This window comes from Mustela erminea, chromosome 16 (assembly GCF_009829155.1).
Source record: "Mustela erminea isolate mMusErm1 chromosome 16, mMusErm1.Pri, whole genome shotgun sequence".
Classification (NCBI taxonomy): Eukaryota; Metazoa; Chordata; class Mammalia; order Carnivora; family Mustelidae; genus Mustela; species Mustela erminea.
The window spans coordinates 43856423-43873582 of NC_045629.1; the positions used below are offsets into that span (position 1 = coordinate 43856423).

General features: G+C 37.2%; 1 protein-coding gene across 5 annotated transcripts in view; it reads left to right on the top strand.

Moving 5' to 3' along the window:
- The window catches only part of DPY19L4 (dpy-19 like 4), a 71536-nt gene that overhangs the window by 29322 nt on the left and 25054 nt on the right, over positions 1-17160 (top strand). For 4 of the 5 annotated variants that reach the window (XM_032315449.1, XM_032315451.1, XM_032315453.1 and 1 more), the window contains 7 exons: positions 935-1058; positions 3765-3899; positions 7341-7472; positions 7568-7666; positions 8213-8286; positions 12033-12191; positions 13327-13446. In XM_032315449.1, coding sequence (XP_032171340.1) covers positions 935-1058; positions 3765-3899; positions 7341-7472; positions 7568-7666; positions 8213-8286; positions 12033-12191; positions 13327-13446 — 843 coding nt within the window. The remainder of the gene's footprint in view (positions 1-934; positions 1059-3764; positions 3900-7340; positions 7473-7567; positions 7667-8212; positions 8287-12032; positions 12192-13326; positions 13447-17160) is intronic. The other variant, XM_032315450.1, reaches the window with a different exon arrangement.

Sequence of the window (17160 nt, forward strand, 5' to 3'; positions counted from 1 at the left end):
TGTTATGTAATATCCTATACCATAATTCAATTGAACTAAATTGTATGCTAATATATCCCCCTCCATTGTTTAGGAGAGTTATACAGTAATTTTCATAAAATTTTTAAAGCAGTCTTTGTTTCAGTGTGGAAAAGAGCCGTTGGGTGTATGAATTCCAAATTTAATGATTATTGGAAAGGTCTTTTGAGGTTATATACAGGAGACAACCTGCTGTCAGTGCAAATTGAGGAGAAACTTAGGAAAAGCATGGAAAGACATGCTGTATTTATGATTGTAGGAATTTTTAAAAGTTTCTGGTTATATCACATGAAGGACTACTGTAATGGTAATTCCAGGTAACCTGCTGATTGAAAAGATTATTAAAAAAGAGATCAGAAGATATGCACTGTAATCCCAGTTGCGTCACCTATTAGCTGTATGACCTTGATCAGGTCATATCACCTCTCTGAGCTTCATATTCTTTAAATAAGGGAGGATAAGAACTTTGGGTTTGTCAGGCCTGCTAATTATGTAATGCAGATTGTACTCTAGAGAAGGGTAGCCATCTCATTAAGAGAGAGTGGGAGCTGAAATCCAGTGTCTTCTGCTCAAGCTATGTTGCCTTAGCATGAGGCCTATCTGCTCAGAGCAAGGGTGCCTTTTCAGTTTTTCAATTTTTCAATTGAAAATTGCTTTTTCAGTTTTTCTAGAGGCCCATCTCTCCACCAAGCAGTACATGGCAGCACTGAGTCTTCCTGGAAGGGAGAGTATGGGGGCTGGATGAGATGCTTAATTTGTTCAAAGATGCTGTATAAGACAGTGGTGGCTTTGTCTATTTCTAACTCACAGGATTGGTATAGAGAACAATGAGATTGTGTGAAAGTGCTTTGAAAAGTTCTGTGTTACACAAATATAATATCTTGCTATCTTGCTCTTCATTTATGGCTTACTTTAGGGTAGATACAACAAGAATTGAATACTCCATTCCTTTAAGAGAAAACTGGGCACTACCATATTTCGCATGCCAAATTGCTGCACTTACAGGCTATTTAAAAAGCAACTTAAATACTTATGGAGAGGTAAGGTACAAATTTATTTGTCACAATTAATTTTGGTGTATTGCAAATATATAAAATGTTATTTTATTTTATTAAAAAAATTTTATTATTTGACGGAGAGCGATCACAAGTAGGCAGAGAGGCAGGCAGAGCGAGAGAGGGAAGCAGGCTCCCTGCCAAGCAGAGAGCCTGATACAGAACTCGATTCCAGGACCCTGAGATCATGACCTGAGTGGAAGGCAGAGGCTTAACCCACTGAGCCACCCAGGTGCTCCTGTGGGGTAAAATTTTAAAGTTAATCATATTAACAGTTAAGTTATAATCATTAGTGAAGCCTAATTACTACATAATAAAGAATATATTTAGGTAGTCCTATTATATAATGCTGTTAGTCTAGTCAGATAGATGGTAAATTATTTTAAGGAAAAAGATGATACATTGTTTCGGTACAGTTATTTGACAAATATATGAAGAATATATTATTTTGAAAATTAATTTGTCTCATTAATTTACCATTTTCTGTAATATTGATGGCTTTTAGTTTTTGCAAGTTAAGGAAATATTAATGAAGATACAAAGAGTGACTATAGGGGCGCCTGAGTGGCTCAGTCATTAGGTGTCTGCCTTCGGCTCAGGTCATGATCTCAGGGTCCTGGGATCAAGCCCCGCATCAGGCTCCCAGTTCAGCGGGAAGCCTGCTTCTCCCTCCCCCACTCACCCCAGTTGTGTTCTCTCTTTCGCTTTCTCTGTGTCAAAATAAATAAATAAATAAAATCAAATCTTAAAAAAAAAAAAAAAACCATGAGTGACTACAAATGGCTGTAACGTTAACTTTTATGGTAGCACTTCCTATTTTCTATTTTTCTGGTAAAAATAGAATTGCTCTCTTCTCTATCACTATGATTTTGTCATTTTGAAAGTTTATACAAATGGAATTATATAGTATGTTTTCCTTCAAGACTGGCTTTTTTCATTTAGCCTAATGCCCTTGACATCCATGTGAGTTGTTCATTCTGTCAGTAGTTTGCTTGTTTTCATTACCGAGTAGGATTACAGCAAAATGTATATTTTAATCACATATTTTGTAGTTTGCTTCTCATTCTTGAGGCTAGAGCTTGTGGTCCCAGTTGCATCTCAGATATTTGTGCCATTATCTGGAGCTATCTGGAGACATCTGTGATTGATTACTGAAACACACTTAATGTGTCAAGTAATATGTATAATAAAATAGTTCACAATAAAGATGTAGTTGAAAATGAAGTGAGCAAGGTAAGGGGTAGACCAGAGTGCACAGAATTATGAAAATGGTCAGAGAAAGGAAAAACATAGCTAATTGTCCATATTGCGTTTGACATACATTTCTTTTGTTTTGCTGCATTTTCTTTAGAATAGTTTGAGAATAAACCCTTGGAATTAGCAATTTGCTTCATTATACTGTAGTTTTTTCCTATTATGCTTGAAGTAACACCCATATGTCTACTAGATTAATTAGGCTGGATCTAGATCTGAGCCTTCATTGATTTCTGGAACTGGTTTCTCTGGGGATGATGATTTCAGGCCTTGTTATTACAGTTCTGGTTGTTCTACATTAGAAGTTTCCAGAACACTTTCTCTTATAGCTGTGGTGATATGAAGAGCAGATGCTTATGTGTTCTGTCAGTGCTAAGCTTTTCTGGGCCTGGCAGTTGGTATTTATTCTTTGACTAACTGGTAGACTTCTTCCATCTCTTATATTTTGTTCTCTGGTCTGAATCTTATTCAGGATGCTCGAAAATCCTTATATCTGCTGATGGCCTGAGGTATTTCTGACTCCAAAATTTATCATTGAGTATAGTCAGCTGAGTCTGAAAGATTAAGTTCTAGAGAGTATGGTTGTTTTCTCAGGTTTGACTAGACCCTTATTACCCTTCTCCTTTGCTGTTCTTATCAGAACCAAGTCATTTGACACCATGGCTGGTGGGGAAATTGGGAATAAAAATGTAGGTCCCTGGAGCAAGTAGAGGTTGTTAGAAATATGCTGAGAAACAGTGGATTTGTCAGACTTGGTTTCCCACTAAGGGATCATTTGAGAGATGACATTTGGAAGGACAGAAATTATTTTACCCAGGTATTTTTCAGGCTAGGGCAAGAAATCCTTCTGTTTAGTACCATGGCAAAGGAAAAGAGAGTTTTATGTGGTTGACAGTACAAGCACTGGGGAAGGGTAAGGGCATACTTTTATTGCTAAGAAGCAATAAAAAAAAGCAATGGGCTTTTTTCCATGACTGTGTAATAGGCTGAGATGTAAACAGACTATTTAAATGGAAACTCTTAGGGAAATATGAAGCACTACAGAAGTGAAAATATTTTCTAGGGTGAGTGGAGTTACCTTCACAGTAACAAAAGCCCATCAGCCAAGACTAGTAAAGCCACCATTATCTTAGATTTATTACTTTACCTCTTTTGAGTTGAAAGTGTACTGAAATTTTTTCCCTTTGTCATCTTGAAATTCTCAATATGATGTTGAACTTTGAAGGACAAGTCATTGATTTCTGTGTGCTCTATTTAAGATCTTACTGTTTATATAAGGATTTAGTAATACTTACGTAACTTTTAAAAACAAAGTTTCTAGAATTAAATAGCTTAAAGTATAACCAGTGATAGAGCTGCAACTTTGAGGTAAGAACCTCATAGATTTTTATAGTAATAAGGCTACTGATACTTAGTTTCTTTCTTTGTTTTCCCTAGAGATTTTGCTACTTATTGATGAGTGCTTCAACTTACACATTTATGATGATGTGGGAGTACAGCCACTATCTCTTATTTCTTCAAGCAATATCTCTTTTCTTGCTAGATAGTTTTTCACTGGAGCAAAGTGACAAGGTATTTTGAATTTTGAAATTGTGATTTTAAATCCAGAGAATAAATGTTTTTATAGTGCTGTATCTTAAGATCATTTAGCTTCTAAGTTTTATTTTGAAATGTTTTAATAGGCTCTGATTTATAACTCTACTCAAAAGATTGCTAAACTCATTCTTCCCACCCTTTTAGAAGCACTATGAAATTCCCTTAAATAAGGTCTACTTAACCAGTCAATCATGTGCTTCTTCTCCAGTTCCAGCCCTTTTGCCTTCCCTTTATATTTATTTGAAAAAGAAAAAGAGTGGCATATAGAACATGCATAAAAGAGTATACGTATGCAGTGTACATATACTGTATAGAATAAAATATGAGTATTTGACCATCCAGGCCAAGAAATGGAACACTGAAATACCCAGAAGTCCCTCTCTTCATGTTTCCAGTCACATTCTGCTCCCTCCCTAACAGAGGCTCACTGTCCTGAATTTTGTTAATCCTTTCCCCTGTTTCCTTATGGGTTTTACCACCTATCTAGCTGATCCTTTAAAAATACACTGTAAACAATGTATTGTTTAGTTTTATCTGATTTGCTTTTGAGATTCACCTGTGATGGTGTGCAGAGCTAGATTTCATTCATTTTTATTTATTTATACATTTTATTGTTGATAGACATTTCATTTTTTCCAGTTTATCGTCCATATAACCAGTGCTGCAGTAAACGTTTTTACCTGGCACATAAGTGCAAGATTTTTCTCGAGTATATACCTCCTAGTGGAATTACAAGTCAAAGGATATGTGAATATTCAACCTAACTAAATACTAAATAAGCCTTTGTCCAGAATGGGTTATAGCAGTTTATGTAAGTGCCTGCCATGGTTAAATGTTCCCATCAGCATTTGGTTCCTTTCTTTATCTTTTTCTTTTTCACCCCCTCTCATCTTTCTTTTATTTATAAACATTTATTAAGTATTTAATATGTTATCCAAGCCAGAAATTTGGGGATCTTCTTGCTCTTTCTTTCTTTTTTTTAAGATTTTATTTATTTATTTGACAGAGAGAGATCACAGGTAGGCAGAGAGACAGAGAGAGGGGGAATCAGGCCCCCTGCCAAGCAGAGAGCCCGATGCAGGATCCTGGGATCATGACTTGAGCCAAAGGCAGAGGCTTAACCTACTGAGCCAACCAGGCGCCCTGCTCTTTCTTTTCTTAATCCTATATGTTTAGATGATCCAGAATCCTGATGAATACAAACGCTTAGGTTAACTGAATAGAAAGAATTTAAGATAAAGAATCATTAATATAATGTCATTATCTTGTTAATTACATAAAATATAATGTCATTATCTTGTTAATTGTAAGGGGGTAGTAAGAACCTGAAAGTATCATGGAGGTAGCAGTGTGTAGGAAGCAGGTTCCACTACCAGAGCTGAGGAAGCAAAGGGGAGAATTTGGAATTAATTAAGACTTCAAAACTTAGAGGAGGGACATCTGTGGAGCTGAAACTCAGGCTGCTAATGAGGGGCCACTGCCTGGCTTTGCTGGTGTCTCTAAACTGGAAAGAAGGGCCCCATGGAAATGCACGCAGACCTCTGTGAATGGGGCTCTGGCTAACTGGCCCTGGGATCTCTGGGGGCAAGAGAATGTGATACATCTGGTTCTTCAAGTGCTGGACAGACTGCACCTGCATTCAGCTGCTTCCGCTAGAAGGAATGGCTCTGTTGGAGTGAAGAATTACTGCCAATAGGATATTCACAGGAGCTGCAAAGCAGACAGGAAGCCGCTAGCTCCTGAATTCTCCTCCAGCCTTGTAATCTGTTTCAAGCTTTTCACATGGGCAGAGTTTAATAGGGAGCCAGCTGGAAAAGCAGAAACATAGAATGCAGAGTCTCCAGCCCCTGCATTACAAAGCAGGTGGTGGAGGGATAAATTGGGAGCTAAGAGACAGTCATTCATTAACTGGCACATATGTGTATCCACAGAGCCAGCCTCCAAAATCAGAAAGTAGAAGAATTTCAGGGACATCTGGGTGGCTCAGTCGGTTAAGCTTCTGTCTTCCGCTCAGGTCATGATCCTGGGGTCCTGGCGTCAAGTCCTGCTTTGGGCTACTTACTTGCTCAGTGGGGAACCTGCTTCTCCCTCTGCCTCTGCTCCCCCTGCTTGTGTGTGCTCTTGCTCTCTGTCTTTCTCTTTCTCTCTCTGAAAAAAAATCTTTAAAAAAAGAAAGAAAATTTTCAGCACTCAGAAGATCCCATTGTGGCCTCTCCCAGTCATTGCTTCAGCCTTCTAGCAGTAAGGTATTTCTTTTCTTTTCTTTTCTTTTTTTTTTTTTTTTAAAGATTTTTATTTATTTATTTGATAGACAGAGAGAGATCACAAGTAGGCAGAGAGGCAGGCAGAGAGAGAGGGGGAAGCAGGCTCCCTGCTGAGCAGAGAGCCCAATGTGGGGCTTGATCCCAAGACCCTGAGATCATGACCCAAGTCGAAGGCAGAGGCTTAAACCACTGAGCCACCTAGGCGCCCCAAGGTATTTCTTTTCTTAATGGCTCTGGCCTCTTAGGGATATTGTTCATTCTGTTTTCCTTTTCTTTCTTTCTTTCTTTTTTTTTTTTTTTTAAAGGTTTTATTTATTTATTTATTTATTTGACAGACAGAGGTCACAAGAAGGCAGAGAGAGAGAGAGAGGAGGAAGCAGGCTCCCCCTGAGCAGAGAGCCCGATGCGGGGCTCAATCCCAGGACCCCGGGATCATGACCGGAGCCGAAGGCAGAGGCTTAAACCCACTGAGCCACCCAGGCGCCCCTCTTTTTTTTTTTTTTTCCCTTACCTTCAGCACTCTGCCTTCGATTCCACCTCCCCCCAACTAATGCCTATATTTTGTCTTAGTTTTCCTTTTCCAAAAGGAATTAATCTTATGATAGGTTAAATTACTATATTACTGAATTTTAGAAAAGATATTTTCTAAGACATGTGACTTTCCTGGAAGATCTTCTATTAGGACATTGAGTTTAGCTTCCTTATGCTTATTGTTAAATGGACCAAATCTAAAAATACTTGTCTCTGGTGTTAGATTTCATGGCAGTAGGTTTTCATTAGGTAGGTTTTTGGAACTGCTTCTAAAGATTGTGACTTTTGATTTTTGCAGTTTGATGTTGTATAGATGGATTTTAATAACAGGGCAAGCAAAGTAAAATTAAATCAAGGTGAAAGCAGGTTCATTCAGGATGATTAAGATGTCCGTGGTTTTAAAGCTTTTTACTTTGTTTATGAGAGTTTTTTCTGAGAAAGTAATAAATTCATTATATACTATAACATTAAAAATACAGGTTGAACGTTTGTAGGATACTATCCTAAATTATAGTTGAGCGTTGATTTTATAATTGGAATCAAATCTATTCTAACTGAAACTAATGAGAAGATGTACAATAAAATTCATTTTATTCTCATTTATCTTATTTTGTCCCAACAGGTTCATGAAGTTTATAAAATCTATATATTTTCTCTCTTTCTGGGATATTTACTGCAGTTTGAGAATTCAGCTTTATTGGTGTCTCCTTTATTGAGTTTAGTAGTAGCCTTAATGCTTGCTAAGTGCCTTCAGGTAAAGAGAATTGCCTTTTTATCATTCTTGCAGTGAATCTTTTAATTGTTAATTTTTCATACCTCACTTCTTTGTTTATGATTTCTCTCCCACAGCTGAATGTGAAGAAAGGAACTTTTATAGCTAAAATAATAAAAGTGATTAATTTTTACTTGGTGTGTACTCTGACAGTGACACTGAACATTATAATGAAGGTAAATAACTGCATGTGAGATTCATGTAGTAGGTCAAGTTGAATAATGAAATATTCTGGGCTAAATTTTAATAATAATGAGATAGCATAATAATAGAGTTTATACAATAAAATTTTGAGTTGAACAATGATCATATTTATAGGAAAAATAGGATTCTAATTCTTTTCTAGATATACTTAAAAGATACACTTTATTTTCCTTTTAATTTAAAATGTCACCATTATCTAATTAACTAACATTAAGTAATTAAGTAAATTGAGATGAATAAAAGTTTTGAAAAGAGTGGGTAAGTGACTTAAGTCATGCAGGATAAGTGGAAATCTTACTACCCTACCCCATTATAGTTTTACCATTAACTATAAAGTAATTCGATTGACTTAGGTCACTAGATCTCCTGGCTTAGTTGTTATACCAAGTATTATTTAATTCATTTTTAGTTTGTAGTTTTTATTTTATAGTCTTGCTGTGTTTTCTATTTTAGGTAGAAACATATTGCTGTGAACCTAGCTAATAGTTTTTTGTTGTAACTGTCCTTTTTTCTTCCAGATGTTTGTCCCACACAAAGAAAATGGGCACATGCTGAAATTCCTTGAAGTAAAATTTGGACTAAATATGACTAAGTAAGTTTTAGATTATATATAAATTTACCTAACTCTGTATGACATAGAGGATAAAGAGCAGGGTGCCTGGGTGGCTCAGTGGGTTAAGCCTCTGCCTTTGGCTTAGGTCATGATCTCAGGGCCCTGGGATGGAGTCCAGCATCGGGCTGTCTGCTCAGCAGGGAGCCTGCTTCCCTCTCTCTCTCTCTCTGCCTACTTGTGATCTCTCTCTGTCAAGTAAATAAATAAAATCTTAAAAAAGATAAGGAACAAAAAAAATCCAAGGAGTAGTAAACACCTAATTACCTACCACTTAGAAAATAAATAATTTAGCATATTACAATATCTAGAAGAAATATAGCATTAATATGTTTTCTCTTTTTAAGAAAATTTCATTTAGGGGCACCTGGGTGGCTCAGTTGGGTCAGCAACTGCCTTCGGCTCAGGTCGTGATCCTTCAGTCCCGGGACTGAGTCACGCATTGGGCTCCCAGCTCCATGGGGAGTCTGCTTCTTCCTCTGACCTTCTCCCCTCTCAAGCTCTGTCTCATTCTCTCTCTCAAATAAATAAATAAAATCTCATTTAGGTGTTTTATAAGTTAGATGTACTTAAGCCTTAATAGTATCACAGTGTTTTAAGGCTACTTTCTCCCTTGATGTGGAACAATGATACAGTCTGAAATCAGAATAAAGATTTTTTTTTTTTTTTTAAAGATTTTATTTATTTATTTGACAGAGAGAGATCACAAGTAGGCAGAGAGGCAGGCAGAGAGAGAGAGAGATTGGAGGAAGCAGGCTCCCTGTTGAGCAGAGAGCCCGACGTGGGACTCGATCCCAGGACCCTGAGATCATGACCTGAGCCGAAGGCAGCGGCTTAACCCACTGAGCCACCCAGGCGCCCCATCAGAATAAAGATTTAAATGAATTTAAAAACCAATGTAATTTTTTAAAAAAGATTTTACTTATTTATTTGAGAGTGAGCGGAAGTGAGAGATCACAGGAAGAGAGGGAGAAGCAGACTTGCTGCAGAGTGGAGAGCCCAATGTGGGACTCAATCCCAGGACCCTGAGCCCAAGGCAAATGCTTAGCTGACTGAGCCACCCACACACCCCAAAACCAATGTAATTTTAACCACTACATCAGCAAAATGCTTGCATTAAAAAGGGGTGGGCAGTAAGATATCTATTTCATAGTAAAGAATCTCATTTTGGGGTCATATTAGTGGATTACATTGGAAGCTGACTTTTTAACCAACTGATCCACTCAGGCACCCCTAGAAGCTGACTTTTGAAATTCGAGTAATGTGCTTTTTGTTAGTTAAATGCACTTTTTAAATTGGAAGTGAGGGGCCCCTGGGTGGCTCAGTCAGTTAAGCATTTGCCTTCAGCCTGGGTCCTGATCCCAGGGTACTGGGGTCAAGCCCCATATCAGGCTCCTGCTCAGTGGAGAATCTGTTTCTCCCTCTCTGCCTGTGTGTGCTCTCTCTCACTCACTCACTCACTCTCTGTCAAATAAATAAATAAATATCTTAAAAAATAATAATTAAATCTAAAGTGATATGTGTGATAGTGTCCACTTGCATAACAAAATATATATTTAAATACACATTTTTCTGGTTCATATAATATACCTTAGAACCTTATTGTCATTTGCTGTGATTACATGGGATTTTAGATGCTGTGCATGGAATTTCATGTTGTGGTGTATCACAACAATGTGTTGAAACACTGGAGAAATCTTCTGAAGTATAAGTCATATATAGGTCTCTACTGGGGTAAAAGGATCCTTTAGGAGGCCACGTGTTCCAAAAGGACAGGGAGGGACTATGTCTTTTTTGGGTGTGTATATATAGGCCTGATATTTACCAGGCAAGTAGGAAAAATTGGTACTAGAACTCCATAATTGATGGCCTTTCCCCTGACTTTCTCTTTAATCTTTAAGACTCTAGAATGCACATAGGAGTAAGGGCTGCTTTTGTCTCGCATTTCTTAGTTGATGTTATGTTGTGCCTCTTTGCTCAGCATGTCAGGTACTAGATTTGCCTCACAGTGTAATACACTAGGTGTTTTAAGAATAAGGCATGTCTGTCCTTAAGAATATTGACATCTCATTAGTTAGTTTTTTGGTTTTTTTTTAAAGATTTCATTTATTTATTTGACACACAGATAAATCACAAGTAGGCAAACAGGCAGGCAGAGAGGGGGGGGAAGCAGGCTCTCCACTGAGCAGAGAACCTGATGCAGGACTCGATCCCAGGACCCTGAGATCTAACCCTAGCCAAAGGCAGAGGCCCAACCCACTGAGCCATCCAGGTGCCCTGATTAGTTAGTTTTTATACTGTTAATGGCATGCGTGGTATAAACAGTTAATGCCTTATGCTTAAATGTGCCCACTGGTTATTAGGATTTGTAGTTCACCGGAATTTCAGGAAACATTTCTGTTGAGACAGACTTTCAAGAACCACTAAAGAAATGTTAGTACGTATTTATTGGATGTGCAGAATACTAGGCCAGGTATTCTGGGAGATACAAAAATGACTATAATTTTAAACTAGCAAGTTGCGTTAAGCACTATAACAGAGGGATAAGTAAAGTGCCATGGGGATATGGGAAGGAACGATTGAGACTGGGGGATATGAGAAGAATATTCACTAAATTGGGATTTGAATTGGATCTTATAGAACTGGTAACTTTAGTAGGTAGACAAAAAAGATGTGATTCATCATATGATAATATGTACAAAACATTTTAAAGGCAGCTTCTTTGATATAGCTGTATTACTGCTTGACACATGGTGAAACTAACTTTTTTCTAAACCCAGTGATCTGGGATGCAGGCATTCACAGTCATCCAAGAGCTCTTCTGGAGATCATTCCTTATCTAATCTCCCTTCTCGGGCTAGGGATTAAGGATAAAATGGATGTTGGAGATGGATCAGGTGTGAGAATGCAGATAAATTCACATATAACTAAGAGTCTTGTTGATCACCTTTAGCTTAGGGTCAAAAAAAGTGTATCCTGAGTCTTATAACTCAAAATGTTTATGTCTAGAATTTTATGATTTCTGTCTTAATAATTAAATTACTCTTTAAAATGGTCCTAGTTGAATTACTTTCATCCATATAAAACAGGACTGTTTAGTAATAATATAACATGAGTCACATGTGTAATTTTCTAGTAGCCACATTTATAAAAGTAAAAAGAAACAAAGGAATTTAATTTAAATCATATATTTTATTTAATCCAATATATTAAAATGTTATTTTAATATATAAGCAGTATAAAATTTATTAATGAGCTATTTTATATTCTTTAGTCCATTTCATTCTTTTTTATGCTTGAAATCCAGGGTGTATTTTGTATTTAAAGTATATCCATTTGTACTGGCCACATTTCAAGTGCTAATAGCTACATTGTACCTAGTAGCTATCGTATTGGACACTGCAGATATGGAGGTTGGACAGCTGAATTTTTTGTTGTCTTGCAGATAAAAATAGAAACTTAAACTTACTGAAACCATTTTGGGTTCTAGAGATGATCATATTACTGGGTAATAAAAAGTAGCAGTTTTACATTTATTGGGGCAGTTTGTTGAGGAGCATTGCTGATGCTATTATCTTTATATAGAGAGAGTCACACTTTGCTGTTACAAGTGAATAGATTAAGAAATGTGTCTTTTGTCTTAGTTTTTATTGAGATAAAAAATACTTTTATGTACAATAGGGTATACCATCTATGATTTTTAATACCATGCTTTTTGTTTTCTGTAGGAATTTTACAATGAATTGGCTCCTATGTCAAGAATCCCTGCAGGCACCATCTCAGGATTTTTTTTTGCGATTGACACAGTCTTCTTTATTGCCTTTCTATATTTTAGTGTTAATTATTTGTTTTCTTTCTATGATGCAAGTTATTTTTAGGAGAATTGGGTAAGTACCAATGAGAATCAGTCACATTGCTAACTAATACATTATGGAAATAAATTATTTTTAATATCCTTCCAATATTTGTATCTGTTTTAGAATTTCTAGATTCATTCTCTTGGTATCAATATCTAAAATATCATCCAGATAAAATTCAAATTTATATATACATCTAAATATATAATGTCCAAATTTAATGTAGGATTAATACTCAGTTAAATTGTTACAGACTTATTTACTAATTTAGTCATAGTTTTACCTAAGAATAATTTTCTTGTGTATAACTTAAATGAAGCTAGTAGTATAAGTGATTTTAAATTCGGAAGAATTCCAAAATATTTCTGTCATGTTTAAAAGTAGGTTGTGTGTAGTATTTTAATTTTGAGAACTTAGCTATTCAACTTATGATTTAAATATTTTGATTTAGTAACCACTAGTTGAGTGATAATTGATCTTGGAAAAGAAACCTAAAAATCTTTTTTTTTTTTTTTTTTTTTTTTAAGATTTATTATTTGAGGGACACCTGGCTCAGTTGTTGGGCGTCTGCCTTTGGCTCAGGTTGTGATCCCAGGGTCCTGGGATGGAGCCCTGTGCTGGGCTTCCTGCTCCCTGCTTTGTGTGAAGCCTACTTCTCCCTCTCCCACTCCCCTTGTTTGTGTTCCCTCTCTTGCTGTCTCTCTCTCTCTCCAATAAATAGATAAAGTCTTAAAAAAATAAAAGGATTTATTTATTTGAGAAAGAGAGCATAAATGAGCGGGGGTAGAGGGAGATAGAGTCTTAAAAGAGACTCCCCTCTGAGCATGGAGCCCTAGGCTGGGCTTGATCCCAAGACCTGAGATCATGACCTGAGTTGAAATCAAGAGTCGGCTCCTTAATTGACAGAGCCACCCAGGAGCCCCCTAAAAATCTTTTTTGTCATATTTCCTGAACTTTTCATGTTTAGTCTTCACAGAGTCCATTATCTTCGTGTTCTAGAAACCATTTCAGAGACGTGGAGATGTGTAAGTTAGATATTTGACTAAAAGAATATACTTTGAAATTCCAAGGACCACCTATATTTTTTTTATGAAGAAACTTAAGATCTTTGATTTTTCAAATATATATTTTCAAAATAATAAAAAAACATATTTCCTTTGTGTAGTGGTAAGTCCTTGAAAGAAACTATTACCCTTGAAGATGGACGAATTGGAGGAAGGCCAGAAATAATTTATCATGTGATTCACACCATTTTATTGGGCTCTCTTGCAATGGTTATAGAAGGGTAAGTGTACTTTATTGGGTCTATTTGTTTTTACAACATTTTATTCTTTCTAATGCTAGTAAGTTGAACTTTTAAGAATTTATTTATGAAACTATAAAAACTCAAAATCTACAGACTTTCTTAAGCTAACTGGAGTTTATGGAGGTTGTTGTAGTACAGTGAACAGACATTTACTTATTCACTCATTTGTTCAAAAACTATTGAATGTCTTCCAGGGGCCAGGCATTGTACTAGGCACTGGAGGTACTGTGGTGACCCTTATGTGACTTATGGCCTAATGAAAGCAACAAATACTAATCACACAAAAATAAAAATACAACTTGGATAAGTGAAGTAGAATAAATGATGCTGTGAGGCTAAGGGTTCAATAAATGATACCCTTTTCTTTGAAGTTTGGACTCAGATGAAAAATAAGACATGAGTATAAAATGATTTTGAGCACCCAGTTTCAGTTAGAGAAAGGGCTTTCCCCACACCAACAACAAGCCATTGTTCAGGCACCAACTGAGTGTCCTACAGTTTGACTTAATTCTGGCACTCTCCGCCTGGACATAGCATCAGATTCCACAGTCCAAGGGTTCAGTACTACAATATTCTATACCCCACCTTCAGGTTCCAGTTGCAAACCCAGGTTATTACCTGTGCTTCAGACCAAATCAGAACTTCCCAAGACCCTCTCCTTGGGTTCAATTAATTTGCTAGAGTGACTCACAGAACTCAAAGAAATATTTTACTTACTAGTAAGATCACCAATTTATTATAAAAAGATAGAACTCAGGAACAGCCAGATGGAAGATAGGCATAGGGCAAGGTTTGTAGGAAGGGGTACGGAGCTCCCTTTACCTCTCTACGCATGCCACTCTGTCCTGGTCTCCATGTGGTCACCAACCCAGAAGTTCTCTGAACGCTGTCCTTTTGGATTTTTATGGAAGCCTCATTACATAGGCACGATTGATTAAATCATTGACCATTGGTGATTAAACTCAAACTTTAGGCCCTCTTCCCTCCCCAGAGGTTTGGGATGGGACTGAGAGTTTCAACCCCCTAATCACATGGTTGGCTCCACTGGCAACTGACCCCATCCTTTGGTATCTTTCAAAAGTTACCATTAATGACAAAAGCCATCTTCCCAATTTCATCACTTAGGAATTCCAAGAGTTTGGGGAGCTGTGAGCCAGAAGCCTTACAAAGACCAGATATATGTGAGAAATATATTTGATCATCTGCATGATTCTGATTTTGATAAAGGTTGCATTGGCCAACACTTCATGTGTGACCAAGGGCTCTACTATTCCCCACCCCAAACTGAGCTTAGTCCTCAAACTTCAGGCCATCTCTTTTCAATGGGCAGAGCCTTGGTAAGTTTATGCCCCTATCTACACCCACCTTGCAAAAAGAAGATAGAAAATGTGGAAGCCTAGAAATATTTGAGCTGGGTATGCTCAACTCTTTCTCTTGCACACAAATCAGATAAATCACTGCCATGAGGAGGAGCCGTTAAGGTACTGAGGTGAAGGGATAGGAGGAGAAGTAGGGAGAGATGAAGAGGATTGATCCTAGTATAAGATTTTGCAAGTTAAATTTCCATTAATTACGAATATAGATACTGGATCTCAGTCATTATAGCACCCATGGTGTTCGGTTGGTGTTTCCTCAACAGAAAACTTAGCTATTTTCTTATTAATTTTTTATTTTGAAATACTGTTTTAACACATCACAACTTCAAAGTTAGTTTTTATTAGATCTGCATTTAATGTATTAAGTAGTACTGTATAGGAATTTATTATTTGATATCAGTATTTCAATATAATTGGTTTCCTTTGTAAGCCTATATATTTTATGCACTTACAAACATTTTCTTATAAGACAACATAAGACTTTATCAGACTGCCAAACCCATGACTAGCGGGAATCTCTTTATTGAAACATGAAGCAAGAATGGTTGTTCACTCTAGTAATTAGCATTCCATAATGCCTAGTAAGTGGTATGAAGAAATGTATTAAGCCATGAATATTCTAAGTGACTCATGCTTTGATTCTCATTTCATTGCCTGGTAGTGCTAGAATTTTGGCCCATGGTTTGCCTTTTTTTTTCCTCCCATTGTACTCTCTCAGTTTTATTTCTTTCCGCAGAAAAACTTTTTGTTATTGCCACCATTTTTATTGTTGGGTCTACTATTTTAGATTCAAAATCCTTTTTCTGAACATGTAATCTGCATTATTCTGTTATTCACCCTTCTTTAATTTACTCACTAGGCTTATAATGCTGTAGATCACCTGTACATACAAATAAGATGCACAGTCACCCAGAAGGTGTCAGGCACTCTACTAAGTGGAGAGTAGGGATTAAAGATATATAAAATCTACTCTTTCTTTTCAAAGAGTTCCTGTCATAGGTAAGTGAACCAAGAGTTAGAGCAAAGTGAAGTACTATGAGAAAGGTATACAAAGGGTGCTTTGGTCACTCAGAGGAGAGGTACTAACTCAATTGTAGAGGGTGGGTAGAGGAAGTCAGTTTAAGGAAGATTTCCTCTTTATTTATTTATTTATTTATTTCGAGAGATTTTATTTATTTGACAGAGAGAGACACAGCAGGAGAGGGAACACAAGTAGAGGGTATGGGAGAGGGAGAAGCAGGCTTCCCGCCAAGCAGGGAGCCTGATGCTGGGATCGATTGCAGCACCCTGGGATCATGACCCAGGCCGAAGGCAGATACCCAACGACTGAGCCACCCAGGTGCCCCTAAGGAAGATTTCCAAAATGGGGTGACAGCCTTCAGAGAGAGAGACTGGCCAGGCTGTCTATTTTCTCATGTGCCTTTGTGTGTGTATGTAAGTAATAATCTAGACAGAATAGTATTCTTTGGGAACTAATAATGTGAGATGAATGTGAAGTTAGTGTGATAGATACATCTGGGGGCGTCTGGGTGGCTCAGTCAGTCGAAGTGTCTGCTTTTGGCTCATGTTATGATCTCCGGGTCCTGGGATTGAGCCCCATGTTGGGCTCCCTGCTCAGTGGGGAGTTTGCTCATTTCCCTCCCTGTGCCCCTCCCCAACCCTCACTCCGTCTCTCTCTCTGTCTCAAAAAAAAAGAAAGAAAGGAAGGAAGAAATATGTCTAGGCAAATAAGCAGGGACCAGTGAAGTGTTTATGTAGAAATTTTATATCAGATTTGCTTTTTAGTAAGGTCTCTCTGGCAACAGTGATTGAGAAGAGTTTTCAGAAAAAAGATTAAAAGAAGATAAGCCAGTTAAGAATCGTAATAGAATCTAGAGGGGAGTAGCAGTGGAGTTGGAGGAAAGGGCCAAAACTAAAATATTTGGTAATTGGAAACTGAGTAAGTAGCAGTAAGGACTGTGATGGAGGGACTCTAGGAAAAGTTGCAACTCAAAAGCCAAAAGAGAAGTTTTTAAAGGCGTATAAATTATTAGGCAGCACTAGACAGGGGTGCCCTTGTGTCAGGAGGGAGAAGCTTGTGTGCATTATGGAATGAGAACACAGTTTGTTCTGCAAACTTCAGCTAGAACACTAATCATATTTTGGGAAGTCATAGGAGAAAAACTGAAAAGGTGAATCAAGACCATATATTTTGAGGGCCCTAACACCCATTTAGATGAGTTTTCATTTATTTCAGCAGATTCTGGGGAACCAATAAAGATTTTTTTTTTAACAGAATGTGTCTTGTAATTATGTTTGAAGAAGATTCATTTGACTT